The sequence below is a fragment of the Phalaenopsis equestris genome, unplaced genomic scaffold, assembly GCF_001263595.1.
Source record: "Phalaenopsis equestris unplaced genomic scaffold, ASM126359v1 Scaffold000878, whole genome shotgun sequence".
In the NCBI taxonomy this organism is placed as follows: domain Eukaryota; kingdom Viridiplantae; phylum Streptophyta; class Magnoliopsida; order Asparagales; family Orchidaceae; genus Phalaenopsis; species Phalaenopsis equestris.
The window spans coordinates 1,619,231-1,642,679 of record NW_018165318.1 but is presented as its reverse complement, the minus strand read 5'-3'; the positions used below and the strand labels follow the sequence as shown (position 1 = coordinate 1,642,679).

The 23,449-nt window shown below is 34.1% G+C and overlaps 1 protein-coding gene across 1 annotated transcript in view; it reads left to right on the top strand.

Annotated features, from left to right (window-relative positions):
- The window catches only part of LOC110032113 (heterogeneous nuclear ribonucleoprotein 1), a 67,807-nt gene that overhangs the window by 2,903 nt on the left and 41,455 nt on the right, over positions 1-23,449 (top strand). The window contains exons 4-7 of the mRNA XM_020735632.1: positions 8,601-8,666; positions 22,405-22,470; positions 22,626-22,711; positions 22,834-22,879. Of these exons, the coding sequence (XP_020591291.1) occupies positions 8,601-8,666; positions 22,405-22,470; positions 22,626-22,711; positions 22,834-22,879 (264 nt within the window). The remainder of the gene's footprint in view (positions 1-8,600; positions 8,667-22,404; positions 22,471-22,625; positions 22,712-22,833; positions 22,880-23,449) is intronic.

The window sequence follows — 23,449 nt, the reverse complement described above, 5'->3', positions numbered from 1 at the left end:
TGTTTAGATTCAGACAAATTTGACTCAATGAATCATGAATTTCCATTTTTTCCTCTTAAGCACTTTAAATTGGGGTCCTAAATGAAGCCTATTTTATTTAATTTTTTCTCTTGCCATGGCAAAAACAAAATGACCGTGGGTGCTTTGGAGAAAATGATGAGAGAGATAGAGAGAGATAGAGAGATCAAGAGAAGAGAAAACAAGAGGAAGATCACTGTGTTTTTTGTTTTTGTCCATGGGAAATCATTTAAAATTGATGCTGGAACGATAATGCCTGGGATAAGTTTGTTTGCGGTAGAAAGATGTTTTTTGTTGTGAATGATGAATGCTACTTGCTGCTTTTAAGGTTCATGTCATCTAGTCTCTTATTTTCCTATTTAGTATTGTGGTGTTCTCTCAAATGATTAAAGGATTGAGAAAATTTGTCTATTCGATAACAATGGAATCATATCTCCGTAAGAGTGTGGTTGTAGAGGAGATACTTCTTCCAATATGTGTAACTTCTTTTACTTTATGTTTTGAATTTTCATAATTTTTCTGTTCTCTTGCAATTATTCTCCCAACAGCTAGCATCAATGCCAACTATGAGTTTTTAAAGGGAAAAAGTGACAACAATGGCAGTTGATGATGGAATAGTAAATATCTATGAGTTTAATGTAAAAAATTTAGAAGGGATGCATATTGAGGAATAATGATACTAGATGAAATTTTATTTACCTTCCTTGGAGGCAAAGATGAGACTCTTAATACAAGAAGATTGTGGTTTTCTTGATGGATACATTTTTTAGGGTTGCAATATCAGAGAGAAAATCATAATGTAAACACTTTCGAACATGCATGAGAATTCAATGATAGTAGACAAACATTCAAACATACTTGGGAAGCCATTGATACTAAACAATATATTCCAATTCAAATATTTTAATCCATAGGTGATACATGTTAATTGTTGTAAAGCGTATCAGTGAATTTAATTTGATCTTAAATCAGTTTTTCTCCATTGATATTAACTTCAATGGGAATAATTATGCGTTGAACCTTGTTGACATTACTTTTAGAAAGCTGGGCGGATTGATGTCTACACTTCATATGGGCTGACAAAGCTTAAATTTATTGGTTTTTGAGATTTAATCCCAAGTGCGGGCATTTGGGGATGAGGATTAGGCGGGATTCTTGTTCTACTTTTAATTTCGAGCAAGGAAGGATTATAAAAAAATGTATAGTTTAGGGAGATCCAAATCTTAGGGAAGATATCTACTTTTTAACTAAAGGATAATTTTTTTCGAAGTTCACATTTGGTACATGCTATAATGTTGACAGATTGATAAAATGAAAAGATATTTCCTGCAATAGAAAGATGAACAAAAAATTGAACTATGTAAAAGGATTTGTGAATGCTATCAAACTTGATTCATGTTGTAATATTTCTCAATGTTGATAGTGCTGCGGAATATTATTATGGTCTTATTATGGTCTTAGCTCATCTTGCTGTTGATAAAATTTTAGGATTGTGGATGTTGTTGGTGTGCAAATCAAAGTTGTCAATAAGACTACGTGGAAACTTCATACTATGAGATATAATCTTGACTTGAAGAGGAAGTTGGTCTGCATTAGATAGCTTGATGAAGAATTTAATAATTTGACTTTTAGTTCTTACATGGAGGTAACTGATGGTGTTGTGTTGATTATTATTGATAGTTTAGAAGACATTGTATATTTACTTCATACCACGTAAGAAGTAACTATAAACACTAATATTGATTCATGAATATGCTTGAGAGAATTAAACATAATTGAGAAAAGGGATGGAAAATTCTCATTCAAAAGGTAAGTATCCAAAATTGAAGTTTTTGGTTTGTTGTTTTTTTTTGTGAGAATTTTATTTTATTTTTTGTATGTAGACATGTTTATTTTTAAAACTATCTTGGAACTTAAAGCTCAGAGGTTGGATCTTATAAAATATTATTTTGTGGACTTTTTTGATGGAAACCCGTAATGGCTCAATTCTCTAAATCATCATCACTGGCGTCTTATCCAAAAAAAAAAGGCATTGGATTATATTATGAAAAATAAATTTAAAATGCCTGCTTTTATAAACTGGAGAAGTTAGGTAGATAATAAGTTTCTTGCAGAGATAGTGCATAATATCATATAATAAAAGGGAGTATAATAATAAAGAGTTCATGAAATATTATGGAATGCATATGGAGAGGACAGTTGGTGAACACCACATCATAATTTGATTATTGACCATGTGAACAGAACTTTGAGTTATAGAGTTATGATTATTATTTCAACTGCACTATAAGTTATGCACCTTAAGGTTCACTTCATAGAGAGGCATGCAAGGTCACTTGAGGCTATAGCCTCACGTGGGAAAAAATCAAACCAGCAAGGGATGGCTTGAGGAATGCCTTTTGTTCATTTTTTTTTTTTGTAATTTAAAGATCTTTATATTGTTTATTGATAAACTTTTGAATGATGAATGATTTGTGGAGGCTAAAAAAATATAGTTTTATTATCACAATTATATGAGAAAGTTCTCAATATTGACTTGGATATAGGATACATGAAAATAGAGTTTAAAATTCGAATTGCTATGCCACTCTCCATATATCTTTTTTGAGGTATGTCGACAAACCACTTTGATACATGTATTTTCTTTGAAAATTGATATTTATTATTATTATTATTTTTTTTGAAGTTCCATGCTAAAATTTTCTGTTACTAAATGCGGAATGAGGAAAAGATACATGAAGTACTTACTGATTGACAGTTTAAGGATGTATTGGAATAGAAATGAAAGTCTTTGATAGAGTCATGTAGGAATTTATCACATTGACACCTTGATTGAAGTATTTAATCATGTAGTTGTTCGTTGAAAGGATCTTTTATGAAGCATGTATGAGTTTCTAATATGGCTGGTAGTAGACTTTCATGGTAGGTCATCTGGACATCATACGCTGCAGTCATAATAGCTTGACTGCCTAAGATTTGCTTGGAGGGTATGGACACTTTGACAACTCATGTAAAAAAAATTTGCCGTAAGCACGTTGAGTGACACCTTTTGATATCTAGTTATGTGATAGCTTGGCAACTTATAATCTTCTACAATTGATTCCAAATGACGAACTTTCAATAGCACTGATTAGAGTGGAAGGGCAAATGTTGATTAGTCATAATATCATCACAATTATATTGAGTATGGAATATTGCCCTGGCGTTTGTAGTATAGCCTTTGCCCCAAGGAGATGTTAAGTAAGATATGACAATCTGTATGAATATTAGAGATCAATCTATCTGATGAAAGCATTGACTTAGGATCTATATACTTGCTGCCCGCAGTAAGTAGTTGAAGAATTTTGATATGTAATGAAGTTGTAAATTTTAACAAAACACAGTCATTTGATATTTCATTTTTTAAATGATTAAACTGTTATTTAAATGCAATATGATTACTTTATATGCATGTAGGACATTGTATATCCATTTTCAAGCGGATATCGTGAAAATTATGGTTCAATGCAACTTTTTTGGATGAGATTATAATGTTATCAATCAGGGTGAAGCAGACCATATACATTGATTATAATGCGATTGATCAACAAATAAAGCATTGTAGTTACAAAGAGAAGACCTATAAAATCTCCAAGCAATATTATGATCCACAGAGATTGACTTTCAATGCTCCACAAGTATCAACTCCCGACACTCTATGAAGGTCATCTCACAATGCTCCATGAAGATTTACTTATGGCTATGGAGGCCCTTTTACATATGCAAGACTTTCTTCATATGTTATACTAGGAGCACTAGTTATTTCAATGGTTGCCATTTAGGTGCAAAAGCACTGTGTTGGCCATGCTTTGATCTTTAATGGAGTGCTTTTGAAGGTTTCATTTGAACTCATATTTTTAGGACATTCCTACACCCACAACTTGACTTACACTTTTTTGGCTGTCATCGACATATATCCCATCAATCCTAGTTTGCCTAGACACAGTTTAGACGTTGTCTCAATAGTTTGTGATATAAGTATCCATATGTGAATAATAAACTCAATAAAGACATAAGTATTACTAAACCTAACATGCTTTATAAATCTTTTACGTGCATTTGCTGATAATGCAATTTTTTTTTCCTTCCATAAGACTCGCATTTTGTGTGAAGTAGCGACCTAGACTACAATATTTTTTTAAATTCTCTTTAGATTTTGTATAAGTTCTCTGTAGTTAGGAAGTTCTGTCTCTTAGCATTTGAAAGTTTTTGTAGAATCAAATGAGAGGACTAGTTTGATATGAACTAGTCCTTACTTTTTTCCAACTCTCAATATATAATCCCTTTGCTGTTTAAATCCGGCATATCACATCCCTATATATTTGGATGTTGCTTCATCAATGTATCTATAATCTTATGGAATCTTATCAATTAAACGATGATTTATCTCAATAAACTTCTTATGTTCTAATATCCAACCCAACCTTTTAAAAACATTCATTATCAGTATTCGTAATTCTGAGTTTAGCCTCTGGTTGCACTCGCATCGGCAACTTGTAATGCTTGTGTTTTGCATTAACATCGCGCTATTTCATTAGCTCACTTATTTGGGTTTTGAGCAAGCTCTGGTCAATACAATATATTCATATTGCAACTTTAACTCTGGATTATTTATTCATTGATCAATTTGTTCCACTCTTGTATCTATATTTGTTCTAGAAGTTAATATCATCAACCACAGCCTATATATCCTTTAATTTTTAAAAAACATGTCTTATTAATCACATAAGCTTGCGCTGTTCAATTTTTGATATGGTTCTTCCTTGGGCAATCCAATTTTCCTGTCCTTATCTTTTCAAACTAGGCCTCATATAAGCTTGTTTTCCTTTAAAATAGTAGCTGCGGCTGTATCTTTGGGAATAAAAGAGGTTTATATGATCCTTTGCTTGCATTTTAAGTGCACCCGGATGCCATCTACTTGGAAAATGATCGAACTTATGCAAAGCAAAATATTTGATAGTGGAAGAAAGTCCAACATAGAGAGTTTGCTGGAGTTGAAGGCAATATATATATATATATATATATATATATTTATTTATTTATATCAGCTATTAAATGTGAAGATTTAGTGTTGATTAGAATGATAAAACTCTTATTTAGGCAGTTAGAGATAGCTGTAAAGAATTGAGATTTGATTGGACATGAAATTGAAAAGGCTATTACAAATATTTATAATTTGCAGAGTGACGAGAGTACTTTACTGTACAAAGCAAAGACTACATGAGAAAAATAATCTTTTAGGGAAGAAAACCGTTATAAGCCGTGAAAAATCCCGTAAACTTGTATAATCAATCAAGCAAAATAGTGTAGTGAGAGTATCTAGAAATTTGAATTAGTTATAAATATATGATTTTTTATAAATTTGTTTAATTTGAAAAATCTATAAATGATGAATTGGTTATAACGCCACCATCAAAACAGTTACTTCAGATGTTAGACGCCCAGACGTAGGCATGATTTGCTTATGCAATAAAGCTAGTAGGTCCTTCAATGGGCGCATCTCATTTGAAAAAAAAAATATTATTTCTAATTATTATTCTTTTTAAAAAATTCACTAATGTCACAATATTTATCCAAAACTTATTTGAACTTGCAAAAATATAAGAACTTCAAATGCTTAAAAAATTCTGTTTTAGAATTTGGCCTAGGTTATTTATCCCATGAATATGTTGATTCGATTTTTGGAGCTTAACTTACATGGTTAAGTTTAGCATCAAGTTGGAAACTAATTTTTTCGTAAAGGAAATGTTGATTGATTGTTTTTTCATTTAAGACACCAATTAAGTGGGCGTTTTCTTGGAAATAACTACTAGATGGGTGTTTTTTTACGTGGAAAGTCACATGAAAATTTGCTATAATAGCATGTTTTTGCTTCTAATGAAATATAACTTTTACCGTGTTTCTATTACTATGTTAATATTTACATGCTTCTTAATGATCTTTCATAAACCCTTGGCAAATTGCATACAGGATGTGCCAATACTAATGAGATTTGTGTCAGATCAAAATATGCCCATCTAAGAGCTTTTTGATTATTTAGTCAATTGAAGGTGGATAATCGAGCTACTTGACCTTTGTGATATTTGTTGGACCAATTATTAGTAATGAAAAATGGATTGACGGATGCCTTGGGTCCTAATATTAGTGTGGTTGGGATTTGAAATAAATGATTAGATCTTTGCTTGATGTTCGAGCATGATGCTATGATTAAAATTTGAAAGCCAAATTCAGTTATGAAATCACAAATCTGTTGGCATGGGAAGTGCTCGACAAGTGAGTTGACATGAATTTTTGATGTCGTCGAGTGATGTGAGATCAAAGTATGTATTCCCTACTTAATGTTGTTGCATGAGTTATTGCTGTCCTTGTTTGATTGGTTGGAATAAAGTAGGAACCATTTTTCTGTGCCAGATCTCCTACAATGCATTGATTTTATACGTTTGCTTTCACCTTATCATATTTGTTCATTTGGTTATCTTTGACAGGTTAATTGTTTGAGTCTTTTGGTTTGTTATCTTGCTTGCACCATTTAGCTTGATTTTGTACTTTAAATCCAACAATTTGAAGTTGGATCAAGCATTTTCTGAGGAATGATGCATGTCAATCCAATTTATTAACAACTATACATCTTTGCATGCATATTTTTGTCATAAACAATGAAACTCAATAATATTTTCATCTTTGTCCTTGCTGATCATATACCTTTTAACTATTCTGTATACACTTATTTTCTCCATGACGTACCTTGGGCGGTATTAAATGATGTACCAATTTTTTAGCTTTCTGTTTCATTGTTTCTTGATCTTCTTTAACTCTTCTACTCATCTCTTTGCTTTCCTCACAATTTTCCCCTTTCCATGCTTACTGTTCAAACCTCCCTCATTTTTGTCGTATCCTTACGTTCAGCCTGCCTTTCTGTCCAAGTAGTCCATCCTGAAAATACCTTGACATTGGAATAATTTGTGCTTGAAAACCCTGATATGAGGACAATTGTGCTTTAAACAAACAATCATGAGCTTGAACTTGACATTATAGACTTATAATTTTTGCATAGGTTTTCTACATTTTTATAATCTGGACAAATCATCTCTAGTTGTAAACCTACCACTTCCAACTTCCTTCATGAAACATTTCTTTCCCTCCTTATATAATTGTAAAATAGTTCAGGTTGTTTAACTAGATTGGGCTTGAGATATTAGTGATTTTGTTGGCTTAAACCTGTCTTTATTTGGAACCAAATTCGGCCTACACTTTGAAAATTGAAATCAGACTGACCAATGTGAGGTTTGTTTCAATTTCAATTAATTTTTAATGGAATTAACAAAAAAAAAGTGCTTAGGTGTACTTTTATTAAATTGTTATTTTTAATTTTATTTGGTTTTCTTAAAAAAGAAAATAAAAAGGTTGTAGGCTATAACATTAATGTCAACTCTTTGCTTTAGATTGGGTGAGTCAAGGTAGTTCATACATAATCTAATTTGATTTGGTTTGATAGTATTATGTTTTGCAAACCGAAAACTTCGGTAATAGAATTTAACCCATTGAATCACTATGCAACAATATGATAGTTTGTTTTGGCTTGTAAAGTGCAGTATGAGTAAAAAAAAAAGTTGACGTTAGCCCTTTCTTTTTTATATTGACTAACCAAAATTATGTATAACTTTTTTAAATTGACTAACCAAAATTATATATATACATACATATATATATGCATACTAACTTGGTTTGATAATTATATTATGCTTCTCAAACCTGAAACTGAGGGAAATGAACATATTGGATATATGATATTAGAAAGTGAACCTCACTGAACTAAAACCTAATCAGTTTTTGTTTCGTTCAATTTTCAACTGAAACGATTTTTGGTCATTATTATTTGCTGGGCTTTCTCTAGATCTATACCGTGTTAAAAATCATTCAAGTTTAAATTAGTTTGGTGGTCAGCAGATCTTTTTAACTATTATCTCTTACCATACCTATGTCTATTGATTAATGTAGAATCAGAAACTGAAATTGAGCCCAACTCAAATGGATTGATGTTACTGGTTCTCTGCAGTGCTGTTTAAACAGAAGTTTTACGTTGGCAGTTTTGAAAAAAAAAAAAAAACCATTAAAATTCCAATTAGCTTGATTAATATTGAAATAATTTCAGGTCTTGGTTAAGTGTAGCTTATTCTTAGGATACATATAAATGTTGGCCTTAACTGCTGAAGTTTTACGTTTGTTTTGATTTTTTTAAATGCTCTATTATTAAATGCCTTACTTCCAGTCGTAGTAAAAATCCTACAAGTACTCTTATTTTGTTCAGTGATTCCTTTCATTTTAAATTTCTTAATAAATATAAATTTCTTATATTTGATTGTTATATTAATATTTTTCCTTGAAATATCATATGCTAATTGTAAATTCCTTATGTTTTTTTATCTTAATTTGCTTGAAAATCCATGCTATGATGAGTCAGTTTTTGAGTTTTTTCCATACAAGTTTTTTATTCCATAAGCCGCTCTAGATGATCTCTTATATCAGCTAAATATGTGAAACAGGAAAGGTCAACTGGTCGATCTCGTGGTTTTGGTTATGTAACGTTTGCCTCGGCAAGCGATGCAAAGGTGATAGTACAAGCTTTAACTTTTCTTAATGCTAATATCTACCTATGAATTTTTGCATATTAGAATTGTATATTGGATTCCTTCCTAACTTTTGTATTCCCTTCCCCTATGGCTCCCCACCACACACACACACCTCATATTTAAAGGTTTTGTTTTTCAGATTTAAATAAATTCACTCAGCTCTAATTCTTTGATTGATCAATTAGGGGTTTCATATTTGCAACATTCAATGCTGCTAACAATGTTTTCAAGGCAACTATTAACTTCATAAACATATATCTTGAAGCTGGCACGTTTGTTTATTTTTTGGTAGTAGCCGCGCCACAGATTAAATTTGGCAATAGTAAGATTGTAACAACTTCTTGTGCCCTTAAAATAATTGTTGATTGTTGAAGAAATGGTCATAATGAACTTAAGACAATGTAAACACCAAAAAAAAAGAAGTAAGTTTTGAAGCAGTGATGATTAAAACTAAGTGCAAACATTTTTGTTTGGGATATAATAGTGGAGAAAAGTTTGGGCATGAATAGAAGAATTTGTCAGGGATGGACATGACAATGATCATCTTAAAATGAGATGCTTGTTGTGCATCAGTTTTAATGCAAATAGAGCAAAATATAGGCAGATAGGCTTGCATTGATAGCAAGGCAAAACTATGGTATTCAGTTCCTGTTTGGTTGCATTTTAGATAAATTAAACCAAAAAACTATAATACTCTAGATGTACGTCTCAATGCCTACTATTGTTGAAATTGCAACGCATTGAAAGATGTTTTTGTTTAATATTGTGTTTTTTTTTGTGCGTTCATACTTTTTAATCTCTTTAGTACATGCCTGCTGTATCACTCGATAATTTATGTGTACTAATGATATTAGGTTCAGGTGCACTGTAGTTTTTTATTCTTGTTGGTTTTGTTTCTCTATTAAGCTTTAATTCTTTTTTGTGGTTGTAGATTGGTCTATTATGGCTACATGTATCCTATTTATTTAGATTTACTAGTTTTAGTACATCTGCGACTAGGAATTTGGGTGATGGGAGGTTACTTTGTTGCTGTAGTTTTCGTATCAAGCTCATTTAGCACCTTGTTTGGCATTGGGCTTGGTAATTTGATTCTGCGGATTTTCTCTTTTTGAAATTTTTTTTCATTTTATGTGAATTCTGTGTGAAATTTTGAACGATAAATTAGCCTTCTACAGCTGGAGGGGTTTCTGGACTGTTTTTTTTTTTTGTTTGTTTCAACTTTTTGTTACTTAATATATACGAAAATCAAGTGAGTTTGGTTATTATACAACGGGCTTTAGGTGCATGTAAAATTAATGGAGTTATTCTAAATATAAATATTTAGTTGAATGTGTTGTTTCTTCTTTTCCCTATGGTCTGCTCTTTGTTCGAGTAGGAAATTTGAAGTGTCTCTCTTTGCACAATTGAGAAATTGGTTTGATTTGATGAAATTTTCATTCTACTTTATTTCTTTTCTTAAAATTAATAGTTGATTATAATGCTTGGTTGATTTTATTCAAAGTTGATGCAATTTGGGTTTCTTCGATCTTGTAATTTTCAATTAGTTGCATGTGTGTAGTGGTTTCAAATTTCCACGCTTGTTTTTAGTAGAAAACTATTGAATTTTTATTTATTTTAAAATGTATAGGATTTTTAAATTTTGTCACAAGTTATGAGTAGTTTTTAAAATTAAGAGATTATGGCTGTGAAATTGTGTGTGTATGCTGCTTAATTTTGTGCATCTCTTTCTATATTTAGTATTAAAGCTTACATTTATGTCGTAATATTTTCTAAAATCAAGGGGATTAAATTTAGGAAAGAAAAAATAAAAAAATCAAATGTGATGATATACATCAAGTTAAAGAAATAATTGAAACTGTAGAGGCTAATGTCTCATTAGCAATAAATTGATTTTAATCATATTGATGAACATGTCAAGTTGTTCAAAATGGCGCTATAACTAAAAAATTGAATGTTGAAGTGTTATATTTGATGTAATAATAGATCGGATATTTCTTTTGATCAGGTAATGAATATTGTCAAAAAATTTTTTTTTTGCTTGGTTTTTGCATCTCTTTCTATATTTAGTATTAAAGCTTACAATTATGTCTTAATATTTTCTAAAATCAAGGGGATCAAATTAAAAAAAAAAACAAAATATAAAAAAAAATCAAATGTGATGTTATAAATCAAGTTAAAGAAAGAATTGAAAATTTAGAGGCAACTCACATGTCTCATTAGCAGGAAATTGATTTTAATTATATTGATGAACATGTTAAGTTGTTTAAAATGGCGCTATAACTAAAAAAATCAAAGTTGAAGTGTTATATTTGATGTAATAATAAATCCTGATATTTCTTTTGATCAGGTTATGAATATTGATAAATTTTTTTATTGACAAGCAATACCTCTTGGCTCCTGAATAAGTTTTGCTTGGGGGTTTTTTTTGATTCACTTTTATGTTTTTGTTTTATGGATTTACTTCTATTTTTTTTATTTATAAAAATAGGGTAGGGCAAGTTTGGGTTTATTATTATTATTATTTGCTTTTAAAGGCATTTTACTTTGTGTATGTGGCACATATTTGTACTTTTTTTTAAATAAATAGATAAAAGCATTTTACATAATTTTTTTGGTGTTTTGAATATTTTTTTAATAACAAATATTACTATGGCAAGCTGTTGTATGCCTCGCTCACCCTTGCTTCTTATTGCTCGCCAAACAAGAATATTGTTAATATGCTGATCATATTTTATTTCAAATCCAAAATGCAAATAAAATAAAATAAAATATTAACAAACAACCACGAAGTTAACAATTAATTGGGTAAGCTAAAATATTTTGAATGACCATTAGGAAATAAATGGAAGACTTGTTGGAGATCTAGTATTATTGGGGTTGAAATTAAATAGTTTTTAAAGAAAATTATCTTTACTTATCATATCATAATTAATTTTTTGATGAGCTCAATTTTTTAAATCATGAGACAAGTCTGTTAATGAATGTATAAATAAAATTTATAAATTATTAATGTTCTCTAAAATTTTGGAAAATGTCAAAATTACACTAAATTCTTAACTTCATTAAAACTATATAAAAAATAATGAGGCAGTTACATACATAGCACCTGAAACATTGCTATTTACAAATCTAAGCACCCTTTTTCATCCATTTTTCAAATTTTCACTCAAAGATTAAAATTCATGATAAAACCCCAACCTATATTTTTTATTTTTATCAAGTTCTCAATGTTTTGTTCGTGGCACACGTAACTACATCGGTTCGGTATTCCAAAAATATCACCTAGTTGCTAGACTTTGTAATTAGCAATGCTTCGGGTGCTTTGTTTGTAATTATCCCAAAAAAAGAATGATTCATTTTTTTCGTTACATGCTTTTCAATATGTATTAGATTTAGAGTAATATTGAATTTTTCTGCTGCTAAGATAGTTTTAAGTATTTTGAAAATTTATTGTCATTGACATAATCAAACTTATTATCTGCAGATTATCAGCAGTAGTTGTTTATCAGCAGTAGTTGTTATTTGATATGGTTGGGAGCTTTAGTTGGGTTTGCTGTTTGAGGCAACTTATTCAGAACAGTTTACTGGGAGCTTTAGTTGGATAAATGACTATTCTGCCCCGAGAGTTGTTAAACTGTTTGCAACAAAGCTGTATGGGGAAAATAATAGAAACAACAAAAACCAACACATAAACTACACAAAATCTATAAAATTTTACTAGAATAGCAATTTTTAATTAAATCCAATGGCAGCAATTCGCCAATAATTCCAATTCCTTAATTGTATTTAGAATCTAACAATTTAGGAAAGCAATTGTTGCAAAATAGAGAAGTGGTAGAAGTCTCGAACACAAAAGATAAGCTAACTGGAAATGAAACAAGCACATCAATCTCCTTGATTTCCAACAGTTGGATTTGGAAAGATTCATAAACACTTTCAATCCCATTGAGAAGGTACTTGAAAATCTTAAACCATACAACATTATAAAGCGATCGAGTATAATGACATCAGCTAGATGAAAGGATGGGATGTGAGGTGCGGCTAGCTTTTGTTGAACTGAACAACTTGAGATACAAAATTGGACTAAATTAGTTGAAATAAAAAATAAAATCTTAAGAAAAACTGCAAAATCGACCAAGATAAAGCCCTACAAATTTAAGGAAAAAGAATTGTAAGGATTCGCAAGATCCAAACCTAACGAAGCTAACATGAACGCCGAGGCTGCGATGGACAGATGAGCAGTCGATGCAGAGAAAGATCCCATACGTCACGGAAGCCCAGGTGGGATTCTTCACGTTGCAGTCAAAGCACATCGAAAAAGAAAAGAAACACCAGAAAATTGTGGTCAGAATAAATAACATAGGAAGAACCACCACATTTGAGCCCTAATTGATATCAAGAGAAAGGAAATTGAATCGCAAATGCGACAGGAAAAGATTTACCTTGTTTTTTGACCTGGATCTGAATTGCTTGAAGACATAGCTCTTGTCGGTAAGGATTTCGGATGCAAACTACCCAAAGAAGCGGAGATCTTCGAAGAGAAAGAGGTGCAGATGTTGAGGACCGGGACGGGATCGCGAGAGAAGGTAGGAAACATATCGGGACGCTTGGGGACGGGATCGAAAGGGCTTCAGGGTAATAATCCCTAACGATACGGAAAAAGCGGGATGAGCGGTGCGACCCCGAATAACGAAGGAGATTCGTTCGGCGATTTCCTACCGTATCATGAACGCGCTAACCAAACTCTTTGTGGGCGTTTTTAAAACTCCCACCGCACAAACAAGCTGCCCCAAATGGGCCCTAAAGCAAACAAGAGTAGGTTTCTATTGCTTATTTTATTGAGACGAGAAAAATAAGCAATATTGGGTTTGATTCAATTGTACATGGCCACTTTTATTGGAGATATTATTTATTACTCGCAAGTTTGTTCTATGTTCTTAGCATTAAACCTTTAAATATTTAAATTCACAAAAAAAAGTGGTGCAGGAACATGCTAATTTTATTTACGGCCGTTTACATTCATACCTCACAATTCCTTTGTATTTACATATCTAACACCTAAACTTTACTTTTACATTTATTCCACCCAAATCCACCCAAATCTTTCATATCACCATATCACATAAAAGTGCCACTATTTTAACTTTAAAGAGTGATACTTTTTCATGCACAGTTAAGGTGGCATATACGTAAAAATGTTAGTTTAGGTGTTAGTTATGTAAATCCATAGGAATTTAGTTGTATGTAGGTACATCTTCGATTTGTTTAATATTTGAATGAATATATCTGTGCTAAAAGTTGTGATGGGATAGAGAGTACGGTTGCTAATGCACTTAGTAGAGTTTCTGTTATTGTTTATATCATTAAGGTCAAAATAATTGATTGCTTTGTATGTTAAAAAGGATTATACTTCTAGAAGAATTTAATGTAACATATAAGTTTTGAATAAGGATTCATGTAGCCGACCCCACGTAGTGGGATTAAGGCTTTGTTGTTGTTGTATATAAGTTTTGAATAATGAATTATATATGCTTAATAAGATTTTCTAATTTTACTTGTCATATTTTAATGAAATTCATGTGTTATTCTTTATAAATCTCGGGAAGATTTTATTAGCATGCAATGATGTGAGGATTGTACACATAATGCTCTTAATTTATTAGAATTAAATGAAAGTATGACACTCAATAGAATAAAATGGAGGAAAAGGATTCTTGTAGCCTTATTCTTTATAAATCTCTGGAAGATTTTATTAGTATGCAATGATATGAGGATTGTATAAAAAATGATATTAATTTATTAGAATTAAATAAAAATGTGACACTCAATAGGCACAATGGAGAAAAAGAATTCATGTAGCTGACCTCATTTAGTGGGATAAAGGCTTGTTTGTTGTTGTTGTTGTTGCAATGATGTGAGGATTGCCACCAAATCTTTGTTGTACTAGATTGATTTTCTAAAATTATTCTTTTTTTCCATATTATAAAAATATCAACGCTTATATGTTGGATATTTTTTAAAAAGGACATCATTCCAACTTTTAATATATCTAATTGGCTTTTTTTCATGAATAGCTGACATAGCTTTTAGTGTTTTATGATTCACCTCTAAATAATGAGTACGTAGTTCTTTTCTTTGTTATTCAGATCTTCCTAGCAAATGGATCGATTGTTCTAGTAGGAATATTTCAGTTTTTTTTCCCATTCTTCTCTTCGATAAGAAGAAATATTGGAAGTGAAATAACAATGAAGTTTTTCATTTTTCTCCAAATTGAGACACACTTCCAACTTTTCAACTCACAATTTCCAGATAACATTTTTAATCTTTTGCAAGAATTATAACAATGATGATAGTTTAATGACTATTGATTAAAGATATCGTTGGTTTCTTATGCATTGTAGGATAGATTTGCATGTGACGACTTTTAAATTCGCACAAATATCAACTTGACAGTTCAATGAGCCTAATTTCTTCAAACTCTGTAGATTGAATTTTCTTGTAGGATAGATTTGCATGCGACGACTTTTAAATTCGCACAAGTATCAACTTGACTGTTCAATGAGCCTAATTTCTTGAAGCTCTGTGGATTGAATTTTCTTTTAGTAGTGCTAGTTTGATGCTCATTTTTTTCTTTTAGTTTCATCATTCCATGCTTATAATATCGTTTCACTTCAAGAAATTATGCTTATTGATGATCTAACGTTCAAGTTTGCTGTATGTCCCACCCTTAACTTTGCTTCTTCTGCAACTATTCCTATTTGTGACTTTTTATTGGCCTATTGCAACTGTAGTTATCCTATTCCTTCTCTTGGATTCTTTGTTTTTGCCATATTTGTGACAAATACTTCTCTGTTGGTTTAAATATACATCAGTTCTCCGATCCAAGTCAGAGAGTGGCTTGTTATTGTATTTACCTTTTCTTTTTGTGTCGTATTGTAACCCTAATTCAGTGCTAATAAAAAGTTGCTTTGCGTTTCTGCTAAATTTTGCCATTAAACTAAAGAGGAATGTCCCCTTATGGTGGTAAAATTTGAAGAGACATAGGAAAAGAGAAGACAAGGAGAAGATAACTAAGTGGGAGAAGATGAAGAATGTGTCGAAGAAATACCTCCTACCTCACTATCACCAGCACATATTTTCGAACTCCATTACTTACAACACCGAGATCTTTCAGTTGAGAAGTTTGCAGCCTAGTTCAATCACTTGCAGTCGAAGTGCGAGCTGACAAAGCATAAGGTTTGTTCGCCAGATATCTCCGGGTCCTGAAGCCCTCCATTAGCAAAGTGATGCAGTTACAACCATAGTGGACATTGGGGGATGTTCAAACACTAGCTTTGAAGGTGAAAAAGTAGCAGAAGCAAAACATACAATAGTCATCCGTCAGACCACCACCTTCAGCTAAGCAGTCAACTGTTGCTTCTACAATCGATAAGTGTAACTTGTGATTAAATATTAAATTCGGACTTGAAATTAATAAGACAGATTAGAGTGGGAAGAAGCTGGAGAGAGGTAGCTCCTCCAATACAGTTTCGGCCAGGACGAGGAGTCAGAGGTTAGTCCAGAAGAAGAGCTTTAGCTCCAAGGAGATAAGGGAAAAGCGTTAGCCATTCAAATAGTTTTGCAGTTCGAGTCAGAGCGGGACCAATTTTGGTTAGGATAGTATTTATTCGTATCACGTGCACCGTCAAGGGTAAGGTTTGCAACTTAATCATCGAAAATGGGAGCTGCGAGAACGTGGTGTCCATGCTTATGATGAAGTTGGGAGTGGACACACAGAAGCACCCCCATTCATATTCCCTTATCTATGCATGCAAATCAACTGTGTTTAGTTAACTTTCCCATCAGGGATAAGCTGCAGGAACAAGTATGTCGCGATGTGATTCCTATGAACGCTTGCCATATTCATTTGGGCAGGCCTTGACAGTTTAATTGCAAGGCTCAACGTGACAGCGTCAATAAAACTTACTTCAAGAAGGAGGGGAAACATATCATTTTGCTACCAGGTAAGGACACGAAAGGTGGGATTGATATAGAGGCATCATTAGTTCTTTGGATCACTTTCTTGCGAACTAGCATCAGTCGTTTTGTAGGGAACATTCAAGAAAAGTGAGCTACCGACACAACTGCAACCACTACTGCATGACTTCCAAAATGTTGACCGATAGTCAGTTAGAGAGGTTACCACCACTACGGCTGTCAATACGACTTGTTGTTCGCGAACAGCTTGTGTTCGACTCGTTAAGAAACTCGTGTTCAGCTCGTTCACGAAGTTAACGAGGCGAACACGAACAACACGAACAAATGTTTGTTCGTTCGTGTTCGGCTCGTTTTGGCTCGAAATACTACTAATCAATCATATATATATATATATATCTATATCTTTGATGAGTAGTATTTAAAAAAAAATAATTGACTGAAAGGGTACGAAGATTTATAATCAATTAAAAGTATTAATTAAGAAAATAAAATAAAAATTATTAAATTAGATTCAAATGATGTTTTAATTTAAACAAAAATTTTTAAATCTTGCCCCAATCCTTAATATCTTATTACATGATTAGGGTTGTCAAAACGACTCATTGTTTGTGAACGGCTCGTGTTCGACTCGTTAAGCAAACGAGCCGCAGACGAACACACTTTTTGAGCTCGCGAGCCGAACCCGAGCGAGCATGGGCTCGCTCATGTTCGACTCGTTTACAGCCCTAACCACCACTGAGGGACATCCAACACGCTATAGGCTTTATACCGGAATTGATATTGCCAAACCGACGTGCCTACATATTGACCTGTGAAGTACAATGAGTTACAACGACAGATGCAGGATTTCATTGCGAGGGGATTAGTCAGATAGAGCACAACCTCGTGTGTTTTTTTTTGCATTGATGTGCTATAGAAAGATAGGTCATGGTGGATATGCTTCGACAACAAGACCATCAACAAGATCCCTATAAAGTGTCGTTTTTCTATACCCCTCTTGGATGATCTCTTAAACTAGTTACACAGAGCTACTATTTTCTTCAAGATTGACTTGCGCGATGGGTATCATCAGATACGAATGAGAGCAGTAGACGAGTGGAAGACCGCCTTTAAGACGCGAGATTGACTTTAGGAATGAACCGTTATGACATTCAACCCGTCGAGTGCGCCCAAAATTTTTATGAGATTGATGAACTAGGTATTTCAGGCTCACATTGGAAGCTATTTTACAATGGATTGGAGGACCACTTGCATCACGTAGGCAATATTCAAGATACTGTGAGTTGAGCAACTATATACCCATTCGAAGAAATGTCACTTCATGACAAGTCATGATGCTTTCTGGGTTATATCCTATCTAGTGCAAGCATTCAGATGGATTCCACAAAGATAGATGTCATTATCAGCTAAACCGCACCACAGTCGTTCACCGAGTTAAGATAATTTTTGGGGATAGCATCATTTTACCTAAGATCATTAGGAACTTCAACACTATCATTGCCCCTTTGACCGAACTTTTGAAAGAGAAGGATTTTGCTTGAACGACAGTAACTTAGGACAGTCGCATTGAAGGAAAAGGTGACTCTGGCGCCCATGCTAGCATTATAGAACTTTAATTAACTTTTCTAGATAGAATGTGGTGCCTTTGGCGTGGGGATAAGAGCAGTGCTGAGCCAGGGAGGACATCCTGTCACTTTTTTCATTTAGAAGTTTGATGAGTCCAAGAGGAAATACTCGACTTACGATGACGAATTCTATGCCATTATGACAGCCCTTTGAGTCATTACTTGCTGATGAGCGAGTTCACACTGTTTATGCATCACAAGACCTTAAAATTATTTAACTGTCAGAGCATACTGAAGGGCCGACACGCTACCTGGGTGGAAATTCTAGCATCTTTCCAGTTCGTGCTCAAGCACAAGACGAGAAGCAAAAATCACGTAGCAAAGTCGTCGACACCTGCTGATCACATCCAAGAAGGTTTGAGTTATGGGTTTTGAGGTCGTAAGGGATCTGTATGAAGTAGACAAGGACTTCAGGGACATTTGTGAGCAATGTCAAGAGAATCCAACGAGGCAGTATTATTGAGCAGATGAATACTTTTTCTACCAGAGCACAGTGGAGGATTAGCAGAGTACTTCAATAGGGACACGAGTCTCGCTCTCATAAGAGAGCATTTCTTTTGATCCCGACTGACGAGAGTTGTGGGGCGACATTTCATGCAGTGTAGGACTTGCCATCTGGCGAAGACGGGAGGATTGAACATGCCACTTCCAGTACCGGAGGCATCATGGGTGGGCGTTAGTATGAAATTCGTGGTGGGACTCTTGAGGACTCAGAAAAACAAGGACTAAGTGATGGTTTTGGTAGATAGATTCTCTAGGATAACCAACTTCTTAACTTGCCACCGAACACTAGACGCCTCTCACATCACGAATTTGTACTTTACGAAGATTGTAAGGTTAGGAATTTTCCAAGATGGCCCACTTCATACTCTACATGATGGTTTTGGGGATTCCATGCACCAAGCCAAGTTTTGGAGGACACTAGTCCCACTTAATACTCAACGTGTGGCTTGGGATTCGTCCAGAAGCGCCTAGTGTCCGGTGGAAGGGTATGAAGTGGGCTCATCCGCAGACAAGCAGACAAACAGACAGAGATGGTGATAAGGAGCCTCAACAACTTCTTGAGGTGCTTCGTGGGGGAGAGTATAAAGTAGCAGGATCTTATTTTAGCCCAAGCCGAGCTCGACTACAACACATCCGTCAACCTAATTGCTGGACACATTCCCTTTGAGATTGTGTACGACCGCAATCAACTCACGCCACTTGAGTTGCTGCCACTCCTGCCATCTTTAAAAGTCGGCGAGGACGCTACAAAATGAGTTCACTCGATTCAGAAACTCCACGAGGAGGTTAGCAAGGAGATTACTAAGTAGAACCGCAAAAATCAGACACATGCGAATAAATTCTTGAAGAAAGTAACGTTCCATGATGGCGACCTCGTGTGAACTCAGTTAAAGAAGGAACGAGTTCCCATAGGAGCGTTCAACGAAGCTTAAGCTAAGGCCAGATGGACCTTTCAAAGTATTTTGGAAGCTGAACGACAATGCTTACAAGATCGACCTGCTCGGGGACTACATCGTTTTAACCATGTTCAACTTCTTCGGCTTGATGTTGTACTTTGAGGAGCCATAAGCTTCGGCGAATGAGATCGAAGCTTTCCCAACACCGAGAGACTGACGCAGGGACTAAGGGGCACCAATGGCTGAGTCAGCTAGCAATAATTTCTGCAAGGAATGATCGCTTCTGTGGACCAGGTTGGATTTGTTCATGGGATCAGTATGGGGTGGGTTATGCCCTTCTTTACATGCTCTTATCCGTATGGGAAGGCTCTTAACGACTATTTACTGTATTATTTCTGCCGCCCCACCATTTTTCTTTTGTGTGAGAGTTTCCTTTCTTGTTTCTTTCCTTTTCTTTACCATATGGGAGTTTATAAATTGCTGTTTTCAGATTGTAGGGTTCAATTTTGCTTGTTTTGTTCTAGAATTCTTCTTGGAGTGTTCTCCTCTTCTTGCTACGGTTGTATCCGACAAGTGGTGGTGCTTCTGGTATGTCTTGCTCCTAGGTGGTGTTGTATATTTCTCAATCCCTTCTGCTCCAACCAGCTGCCAGCTGTCCCCTCCAGACCTCCTGGCAGCCCCTTCCAGCTTCTACCACACAATCCTAGCCTTCTCTCTTTGCTGTCCATCCCTTTCCTTAACCATCCTGCCACCACCTCCCATTGACTGTAACCCTTCTGTCCAGCCCTCCCCACTGGCCCTCTGCACCCAGTCAGCCAACCTAAAGCTGGCCTCTCTGCTTTCCGGCTCATTCCCCCATCTACTAACGCCCTTTTCTACCCCTCCCTGAAGTTTTCCCTGCCGCCTCCACTCTCCTAATTCCTAAACCAGCCACTAGCCACCATTTCTGCCTACCCGACCTCGACATTCTCCCTTACACCTTGTTGCCTTACCGATGCCACCACCGCTCTCGGATCTTCTCTTCCGCTCCTAGCGGGAGTATTTTCCTTTTTCATTTGTGTCGTGTTGTAACCTTAATTTAGTGCTAATAAAAATTGCTTTGAGTTTCCGCTGATTTCCTTACTAGTTCCGGTATCATTGAGTTTTTAGAATGCATGATTTTTAATTAGCTGCATCAATTTTTGTGGTTTTGAATTTATTGAAATTTTTTTTGGCAGAAAGTTATCGAGTTGTTTGTTTTGAAGTTCTTTTTGGTTTTATTTTTTCATGCAATCAATTAATAATTGATAAAATTAAGAGTTTTTGGACCCTGAAATTTTTCTTGATTTTGTGCATCTTATGTTAGCTTTGCTTTAAAAGGCCTAGACCTCCATATATGATCTCATTCTAGAGCCTTTCTTTGTGGATGATGTGACAAACCAGTTTCTCCTAGTATTTTCTTTCTGAATTTTGTCCAAAAATATCACAATGATTGTATGCCCTAACATTTTTGGCACTTCATCTTTGGAAAAATGTTTGGTTGATTCTACCATTGAAGTTCTCTATTATCATTCATATTGCATGGTAACACGGCTTCAAAGTTTGCTGCAAGATTATTATTTGTGTACATTGTTGTTTAGGGAAGGAATTGGTCTAAAATATTGATTCGGCAAAATTTTTATAATGGTCCATCTTAATTAGAAGTTAATGGTTAGGATGCGACAGTGGTGGCTATTTGCTGTGGTTGATATGATAATTTCTTCCAGTCTTCTCCATCTTCCCGAATCTGAATTTTTATAATCATTATTATAATCATCATTATCCTTGAACAACCTGAATCTCATTTTATTTCACGTTAATGATCTAATACTTGTTTTAATTTAATTCTCTGACTATCATGCTCTAAGGCTATGTTCAGTTTGCTGTAGGTTTTGTAAGGAAATTTATAATAGGTCTATAAAATGGCCTCAAATGTTGGCTTTTTCACTAGTGGTCATTTTTTTTCTTCTTGACTGGTCATTGGTCTTTTTGTTCAATGCAAATTTACTGTATGTCTTTATTCTTTTAGTTAATTAGGCATAGCTTTTTGTTAGATTTATTTAATTGCATCTACCTGACTTGCTAAAGTACATGATTTTTTGGATTTAGTTCACATCAGATGGATGAAAAAGAAGTGCGTTGGTGTCGAGATACCAAATGGTTGACAATCACGCAACCTTTTTGGTGTAAAGTTTGTCTAAACATTGATGTTTTTATCGTAAAACTGATTTATCTTGGTTCTACTCTCTAATAAGCAATGTTATAGTTAATATTTTGGTTGGAATCTAGCTGTTATTATTTTTTGTGGCTCTTTTAGTTTTTGGTTGATTTTTCTAGCAAGTTTAAGAGCTTGCGATTCTCATGATGGGTATAGATTTTTGATGGTGTTATAGGTGCATGATACTTAATAAACTTTTGCTTGAGGGTGAGTGATGGTTGATGGGGAGTGTTCTCACATGAGAGAGAGAGAGAGAGAGAGAGAGAGAGAGAGAGAGAGAGAGAGAGATTACTAAGACATTTTAAGATATTGAGTTTAGTTTCACATTGGATGGTTGAAAAGAATGTTGTATAAAAATACCAGTTAAGCCTATCCTAACTTTTATCTCCCTTTGATTTAATGCCTAACATAACTTTATTTATATGTTTCTTAATAATCCATCAGAGATCTCTTTATAACTTTATGATTTTATTTTGTAGAGTGTACTGGAAATTGATCATGTCCTTGGAAATAGAACTCTTGAAGTAAAGATCGCCACTCCAAAGGTAAAGCTAGGAAGTTAGAATAGGTTTTTTTTTTTTTTTTTTGTTTGTTTTCTTATGAGTTTATCATCTTGGGGCGGTGATAACAGTTGATTTCCAGTTAGCAAAGTTGATTTTCTTTATACGTAATACATTTTCATTCTAAATTAACTTTACAGGAAGAAATGAGGGCACCTGCTAAGAAATCTACTCGGATTTTTGTGGCCAGAATACCACATTCAGTCACAGAATCGATGTTCCGAAGGTAAACTTTTCCTAGAGATTACAGTTTTTCGTTTTTTGGGTGGTGATGGCTGTTGTGAGGGCATGACATTATGTTTCAAATACCAGAAAAAAATTAACCTTATGCTATAAAAAAATTTGCAGTTATTTTGAACAATATGGAGAGATTACAGACTTATATATGCCAAAGGTAAGAAGAGTTTATGTTATTGCTTATTCTTGTGATATATCTTGATATTGCAGTCGTTTCTTTTTCATTCTAGACTAGTTTTATGCTTGCACATATGCCTTTTCAAATTTTATTCGGAATAAATAAATTTTCTGGCAATGAAGAGCTGTTGACAGGTGACCTTGTTAAAAGGTTGGTGCTTAATGGAGCCAGTCTCAATATTATTTATCTCAGTCCAATCTAGTCTAGACTGCTTTCTATAGTTGCAGTGATATTTACCATACCCTAGTCAAATGTTATACTGAGATGCAACGATTTGTATCAGGCAGAGTTAGGAGGCCCGCATGTCAAAGATATTGTAGAAATAAGAAAAGGGAGGAAATAATGAAACTTGCTTATGTTAATATGGATGCTGTTGTAATTTCTTTGATGTTTTGACTGATATTTGAACTACCTCCGTGGTTAGTGACAGTTATTGGATGCTTGTGCTGGACAGTAGGTTCACCAAACTTTACTTAGAAATCTCACCAATCCAATTTGCCGAACCATGAACTGAACAGATCTCCCTAACTACACCCCCCCCCCCCCCAC